The sequence below is a fragment of the Nomascus leucogenys genome, chromosome 17 (genome assembly GCF_006542625.1).
Source record: "Nomascus leucogenys isolate Asia chromosome 17, Asia_NLE_v1, whole genome shotgun sequence".
In the NCBI taxonomy this organism is placed as follows: Eukaryota; Metazoa; Chordata; class Mammalia; order Primates; family Hylobatidae; genus Nomascus; species Nomascus leucogenys.
This window is the reverse complement of record NC_044397.1, coordinates 30015304-30023111: the sequence shown is the minus strand read 5'-3', so window position 1 is coordinate 30023111 and position 7808 is coordinate 30015304. Positions and strand designations below refer to the sequence as shown.

Below are 7808 nucleotides of genomic sequence, written 5' to 3'. Positions count from 1 at the left end.
GAAGGGAGGAGAGAAAAAAGGAAACTTTCCTCTAATTTTGGAAAGACTGAAAAGGGATATTCCAGCCTATACAAAACTCTCCTTGGTCTTCTGGGGCCATACTCAGCAACGCTGACAGCAGAGAATCCAGACAATATCCACATCCTCTGCCCACGGAGGTGCACAAAACATCTAGGCAAGAAGGGGCCACACTTTCTGCACGTGGCCAGGAGACTGGCTCCCAGGTGGCACTGGCCAGATACTGCTCAGCTGTCCCCTACCCTCAGGTCACTGGGGGAATGGCACCCGCCCGTTTGCCGTGCACTGGGGGACACTGACAGGGTGGTCTTGAGTCTTGTGTGTGCCACGCTTCTGCTGGTGAGGGGGGCACTCACAGGGACCCGGGGCACACACGCCAATGGGCAGCAGCAGTGCTCCCGTTCCATCCAGACCCGGGACCCAGGCTGAGGGTGGACCATGGCAGCCCAGTCATCTGTTGCAAAGATGACGTGAGGGGCTGGAGGCATGGCCATCTCTGAGCTGTTAAGTTTTCCAAAGTAGTTCATACTCTTTCCATCTAGCTGAAAAATTTAAACCAAACAATGACAATTTTAAATAAAAAAAGAAATGTTTCCAGAAAACCTGTTAAGGCTAAAAGCTGGTCTCGGACTGGGAGAGGGGGCAGCAGCAGCGCCAGTGGTGGAGAAGTGGTGGCTGCTGCGAGCAGCCGGCAGAAGCCAGGAGAGAGGGAGGGGACGGCCTGGTGTGCACGAGGCGAGTCGGGAGCGTGTGTTCTCAGAGCTGTTTTGCTTTATTTGCAGACACTGTTGCTTTTCATCTTTCCCATGTACAAAGCTGAACAATTAATAAAAAGGCACCTGGAGACAGCAAAGACGCATTCATTTCATGTGACATAGTTTAAAAAAAGATAAAAAGATTTTAAAAATACTCTGGTTAACAATGCACGCTTCCTACGCAACAAGCAATTCTGGAGACGCTGTCCTGTGTCCTCGTGTCCCGCGGAGTTGGCCGTGTGCTGTGTTCGGGGAAGGAGAGGGCTGGTGTGGTGGCTTCCAGCCCTAAGAGGCTTCCCTCTCCCTCGCTGTCAGGTGGGAAGGAAGGGGGAAAGACAGGCAGAAAAGCCTCAGGACCGCACCACTGCAGTGATGCAGTGACAGCTGAGCCACACCTTAGCATCCCTGCCCGGCCGTCAGGAACCTGAAGGCCGACTCCTTGCCTAGAAACTGCCAAGTGAGAATATTTGAGAAACAGATGAAGTTGGGACAAAATGCGCTGGGCCGAGGGAAAAACGTTTGCTCTTCAAACCCCAGGAGCGAGCTGTGAGCCGAGGATGTCCTGCGTTGAGAAGGGTGTGAGCCGCTGGTTCTCTGGAAGAGGAGGTAGAAAGAGACAGGGGCCGGCCGGGGCAGCTCTGAGATCTCACCTGACCCCCCACTCCCCCTCCCCGCTTGAGCCTTCCTAGTTGGTCTTGAAGACAGAGAAACCCAGGGCTGGGGAGGTCTAAGGTCCTCCCAGGCCCCGGAGGTGCCAAGCCATTGCACCAGTGAAATACACCTTCTCTTAAAAAGAAAAGAAAAAGAAACAAACCTGCTTCCTGCAGCGATGTTACAAAAAGCCGTTTAAAAAAACCTTCCTAATTGAAATCTAGTGTCCACAAGTAGGTAAAATCATCACTTATCAGTTTTTTTTTTTTAAACAAAAACTTCAGCTCAGTTATTGGAGTTGATTGTCTTAACAAAAATAGACTCCGGAAAGTTCGCCTCCGTTCCGCCCTGAGGGAGGCGCGGCGCTTTGCTCACACGAAGGAGGAGAAGCCGGTGAGCGGAGTCCGCGCGCCGGGGCCGGCGGGGGTGTAGACGCCGCCGGCGCTCTGCGTGGTGATGACCGGGTGCAGCTGTGCGCCCGCCTCGGCGCCCGCCACCGCCTCGTACCTGTGCGGTGCAGGTGCGCGGCCCTGGGCCCTGCGCTTCCATGAGTTGTAGTAGGTGGGGTCGCTCATGTAGTGGTTCACGAAGGAGTGCTTGGGCAGCGCGTCCTCATAGTCAGAGTCGGTGGCCTGCGGGGACCGGGAGAGAAGGTGTGAGCGCAGGGCAGGGCGCAGGGCCCGGAGCGTGATGCGCAGGAGGCCTGGCAGTGGGGGCACCTCCCCAGGGCCGTGTGTCGCGGTCTCCAGCCCTCTCCCCACCCTCACCCAATGCCAGGCTCTCCCACCCTCCACACAGGAGAGCAGGCAGCCCCCAGGTCCCCCTCTCTGATCCAGATGTGACCGACACGGCACTTTCTCAGCTGCATCCAGCCCCTCACTCTGCACCAGGTTTCCGAGAAGAGCTGGGCCTCCACCCAGGAGAGGTCTATGCGGCCTCCCCACTCAGGAGCAATCTACATGGGCTCCTCACCCCAGGAGAGGTCCACATGGCCTCCCCACTCAGGAGAGATCTACGCGGCCTCCCTCACACAGGAGAGATCTACGCGGCCTCCCTCACTCAGGAGAGGTCTACACAGCCTCCCTCACTCAGGAGAGATCTACGCGGCTTCCCTCACTCAGGAGAGATCTACGCGGCCTCCCCACTCAGGAGAGGTCTACACAGCCTTCCTCACCCCAGGAGAGGTCTACATGGGCTTCCCATCCCAGCAAAGATCTAGGTGGCCTCCCCACTCAGCAGAGGTCTATGCAGCCTCCCCACACAGGCCCCAGGGGACGCTGCCTGCCCCTACAGGGCAGAACATAGAAGAGCCCCAGGGGTGGGGAAGATCTGGGTCTTTGGCTTGCCTGAGACTAAGATGTGGGCTGCCACAGACCAAAACAAAAGGATTCTGTAGGTGATCAGGTAGAGGGGAGCGGGTGGGAAAGGTGACGAGGTAGAGGGGAGGAGGGGGTGGGGGGGTGATGAGGTAGAGGGGAGGGAGGGGGTGGGAAAGGTGACGAGGTAGAGGGGAGGGAGGGGTGGGGGGGGTGATGAGGTAGAGGGAAAAGAGGGGGTGAGGGAGGTGATGAGGTAGAGGGGAGGGTGGGTGTGGGGGGTGATGAGGTGGAGGGGAGGGAAGGGGGTGGGGGTGATGTAGAGGGGAGGGGAGGGGGTGGGGGTGATGAGGTGGAAGGGAGAGGAGGGGTGGGGGGTGATGAGGTAGTGGGGAGGGGAGGGGTAGGGGGTGATGAAGTAGAAGGGAGGGGAGGGGGTTGGGGGTCATGAGGTAGAGGGGAGGGGAGGGGGTAGGAGGTGATGAAGTAGAAGGGGGGAGGGGAGGGGGGGTGGGGGTGATGAGGTAGAGGGGACAGGAGGGGGTGGGGGGTGAAGTAGAAGGGAGGGGATGGGGGAGGTGATGAGGGGAGGGGATTGGGGTTGCATCCTCCCCTTGCAAGTGATCATGTGACATCACATCCACAGAGACCTCCGAGGGTGGGGAGGGGGCCAAGAAATGAAACCGTCTGAATAAGCCAGGGTGTCTAACATGTCTCCCTGGCCAGGTACTGAATGGCCTGGCCCCTCAAACACACAGAAAAGTGGCCTGGGGCCTCCCACTGATGTTTGAAGATCAGTCTCTTTGAGGTTTTTTTTTTTTTCCTTTTTGTAAAATAAATCAGCAGCTTCCATTAAGAACATGGACCCTGCATGTTTTCTATGTTCATTTTCTGAAAGCAAACCTCTATTTTATGGTCTTTTGATTTGATGTGAAGTCATTGGAAGGACTGTTAAAGGAGAAAGTGGACTTTGGGAGGCTGAGGCAGGCGGATCACCTGAGGTCGGCAGATCACCTGAGGTCAGGAGTTCGAGACCAGCCTGTCCAACACAGTGAAAGCTGTCTCTACTAAAAATACAAAAATTAGCTGGGCATGGTGGCGGGCGCCTGTAATACCAGCTACTTGGGAGGCTGAGGCAGGAGAATCCCTTGAACCCGGGTTCAAGGGATTCTTGAGGTTGCAGTGAGCCGAGATCTCGCCACTGTACTCCAGCCTGGGCAACAGAGTCAGACTCCATCTCGAAAAAAAAAAAAAAGGAGAAAGCAGAGGATGAAATTGATTTTTTTTTCCCCCTAAGAAGGTGGAGGTTTCTTGGTTTTGCTGATACGTGCCACATCCTCCCAGATGCACAGAAGCATCCTGGGACCCTCACCTGTGCGTCCTAACAGCTTCCTGGGCTCCTAGGGGATCCACTTGGTGGCACAGAGACCAAGGCTCTGCTGTGGAACTAACGCTAAGATGCTTCCCAGGGCCCCCGTCTCTCACAGGGGTCAGGCAGACCTGACCTTTTTCTCTCCCCAGAAGGTATCAAGGGAACTGGGGAGGGGGTAAAAGAGTGAGCGGCCTTGAAATGCCATCTGAGGATCATCAGCTGTGCATTGAGGCAGCAGATTCCTGGGAGTGGCTCCAGCTATCCTGACTCTGTGGGTCTGTCGGAGGCTGGGGAATGCGCATTTTTTTAGAGGCTTCCTGAGGATTCTGATCAGCAGCCAGGCTGGGAGCTGCGCCTTGTGGGTGTTAAGACAGACGGCTGTGGCCCCAGATGTGGGCCCCATTGCCAGCCACAGCAGCTCTTTCAGAAATAAGCACTCTAGAAGGAAAACTGCCAACCCAGTTTCCCCAGGGTGTGTGAGCCACGTCCTTGCAGCTGGAGGTGGGGGTGGGCAGGAGATGGGAGAGTTGCCAGCTCCCCTAATTTTGCAGGGAGTCCACACCGAGACCCAGGAAAACAAAAGCGTCCCTGGGTGCTGTGAGCCATGTTCCTGCCGGCTCCTCCCTCATCTGAGAGTCAGAGTGAATTACCCACATCAGCACGCAGGCAGGAAGCTCTGATCCATGAGCCCACACCATCCCGCACCTAGGGACTTGCATCTGTCCCGGAGGCCTGTGAGAGCGGTCACCCTCCAGGCTGTGCAGAAACCCCATGAAGGCGTGGCGGGGAGCCAGAGACTCCTGGGATTTGGGGACACAGACTGAAAATCTACCTCTAAGTGGAATATTTACATGAAACTAACAGCGAGTCGCAGATTTGGGACTTTTCTGAACATTAAGTGTAAACTGTTTGGCTTATGTTGCAATACAAAGAACAGCTGAATCCATCTGTGGCTCCTCTGCATTTAGGAGAATTGCAGAGCTAAGACACATCTTCCCACACACACCGAGACCCCTGAGCAGCCAGCTTCCCCTTCATCGGGTGACGATGATAAACGTGGCAGTGGCTCCTTTTTCGGGAACACCGATTACATACCAGATTAATGCCCGGGCATGATCTCTGCAACTGGCTGAGGATCCTATGATGCAGATGTTACAATTCCCACTTTATGAATAAAGAAGCAAGGCTCAGTGAGAGAGGCTGGGTGGGAGCCTGCACCTGAGCTCCAGCCCCCTAGGGTTCACCCACCTCCACAGATCCTGTAATTTACTCCCAGTTCCAGGCTTCTCCCTGGGATCCGTTGAACAGGTGTACAACCCCCTATTCCAAATTCCAAAACCCGCAACGCTCTGAAACTCAAAAGTTTTTTTTTATAACTCATTTGGTGGCGAAGGCTGAGCTGACTTGAGCTAACTTGGCAGCTTCCCCCTAGCTGAACTGATGTAGGGCTATTCAGTGTGAACATTCTCATATTTTGCTACAAGAAGACTAATGTGTTTGGTCACCATGTGCTGTCCCAGTCCTACTGGAGCAGTTCCCTAATATATGATGTACTCCCAAACTTGAGAAACACTGAATTCTTAAATATATCTGGCCTCAAGGGTTTCAGCGAAGAGATCAGGGATCTGTATTTGTGGCTGTTTAAGATTTATTTATTTATTTTTGAGAGGGAGTTTCACTCTTTTGCCCAGGCTAGACTGCAGTGGTGCGATCTTCGCTCACTGCAACCTCTGCCTCCTGGGTTCAAGCTATTCTCGTGCCTCAGCCTCCTGAGTAACTGGGATTACAGATGCCCGCCACCACACCTGGCTAATTTTTGTATTTTTAGTAGAAACGGGGTTTCACCATGTTGGCCAGGCTGGTCTCGAACTCCTGACCCCAGGTGATCTGCCCGCCTCGGCCTCCCAAAGTGCCGAGATTACAGGTGTGAGCCTCCGCACCTGTCCTGTTTAAGATTTATTCTTCATTTGTTTTCTAGGGGACTTGAGGTGGCTTACAAGTTAAAGCTCTGTATAAACTAAAATGGAAGAAAAGGGAACGAAGATCATCTGAAGGAAGCCAAAGGAATCTCCATGATTAGCCCCCGAATTGGGTTTGTTACTTCTTTAGAGACCAACTTGGAATCTAAACTTCCTGAAACTTAGGGAAAATCACATGTATTGAAATACAGGGAAGGAATCACTTTTCTCACGAGAAATTCACAGAATATTTAGGAACGGTTGACAGAAATTTAGTGCTAGGTTTCACAAACTGGGGTTAGGGTTCATTATTATCTGAAGGTCAAATATGAAGTTTGAGACTTTCACCCTCTTTTGACTATATTCCCAGGTCCCAGGGGTCTTCCCCATTCAACTTCCCTGCCACAAGGGATCCTAGTGTGGAAAAATAAGAGAAGCGGTGACTGGATTCAATTTCCTTGTCTTTGGTCTGAAAGAATCAACATCCACAAATGCAAGTGACCTTCTTAGTGTCATACTGGCCAGGGCCAGACCGGGGCCAGAACCAGCCTGGTTTCTCAGCCAAAGGTGACAGAAATAAAATCTTTCTAGTAGCAGGCAGGAGGTATCTTCAACCCCAGTTGTAGAAAAGATAGAGAAACGCTATTTATATGGGTGAGTCTTATATGAAAAGCATCTCTGCATGGTGGAGAAATCAGCAATTTCAGTGGGAGGGCATGCTACGAATTCAGTTAGTCTGTCTTGCACCCACTTGGTGACCCTTTGGGCATCTCTCTGCCCTGTGTACAGCCCTGCCCACCCCTCCTCCTGCAGCTGCCAGGCTGTAGGGAAGCAGGGTTCATGCCGGGTGGGGCCTAGGGGTGGTCTGCAAGGGACTGCTGAGCTCTCGCTGGAGTCCACGTTTCCAAGAGCATGTCCAGAACTGCTTAGAGAATGAGCGTAGCACACGGCCCACACCCACCTACACGTTTATACCATTTCCTTCACGGCTTGTATGTACGTTGCTATGTACCATGATGTGTTTCCTCAGCCAAAGATCTAAATGTCCTATAGTCTCAAGAGAAGGGTCTGTGACACACGTGGGTGCCAACAAGGGGGCCTGGCAGGAGACACAAACTGGGAGTGCTTGGTTGTCCAACTCACAGTGATTCCTGTTGTTTGCATCTAGGCCTCAACCCCTTCTTTGAAGGAAGCAGTTCTTCCCCACCACATGGATGGGCTAGCTTGCCTCTCAGAAAACCGTGATTGGCCAATGGCTGGGCATGTGGTTTCAGCTCAGCCAATCAGAGTCTTGCCCTGGGATTTTTCACACTGCAGCTGGAAGGGAAGAGTGCTTTGTTCTGGGGAGGAAAGCTGGGAGGCTGTGAGTTCTGAGTGGCCAGTGCCCACAGACCCAGCCAGGTGATTCTATAATAACAGCTGATCAGATAGAACGTAACCATTGTGCAGAAAGAAGCAGAGACACGAGGCTCCTAGAGGCTTCTTTTCCTTCTTGCTCTCTATTTAGGGAGGAGAAGCAAGAATACACCCAGGGCCACATGACCAATAAATGTCAGGCAGAGCTGGAGCTAAAAGCTGGGTTTCCTGGCTCCTGCTCAGCCCCTGTCATTGCCTCTTTGAGAAAGCACAGTCTTAAAATGCCATTCTTCCTCCTGCTGCCTGCTCTGTTTATTATTTATATGACATTGTTATTTTTTAATGGGGATGTATTTTAGTGAGTTAGAATTATTGACAAAAA

General features: G+C 53.0%; 1 protein-coding gene across 1 annotated transcript in view; it reads right to left on the bottom strand.

The window, feature by feature from the left end:
- Positions 1-568: 568 nt before the first annotated feature.
- The window catches only part of SDK1 (sidekick cell adhesion molecule 1), a 965381-nt gene continuing 958141 nt past the window's right edge, over positions 569-7808 (bottom strand). The window contains exon 45 of the mRNA XM_030795976.1: positions 569-2056. Within this exon, the coding sequence (XP_030651836.1) occupies positions 1796-2056 (261 nt within the window). The 3' untranslated portion in view covers positions 569-1795. The remainder of the gene's footprint in view (positions 2057-7808) is intronic.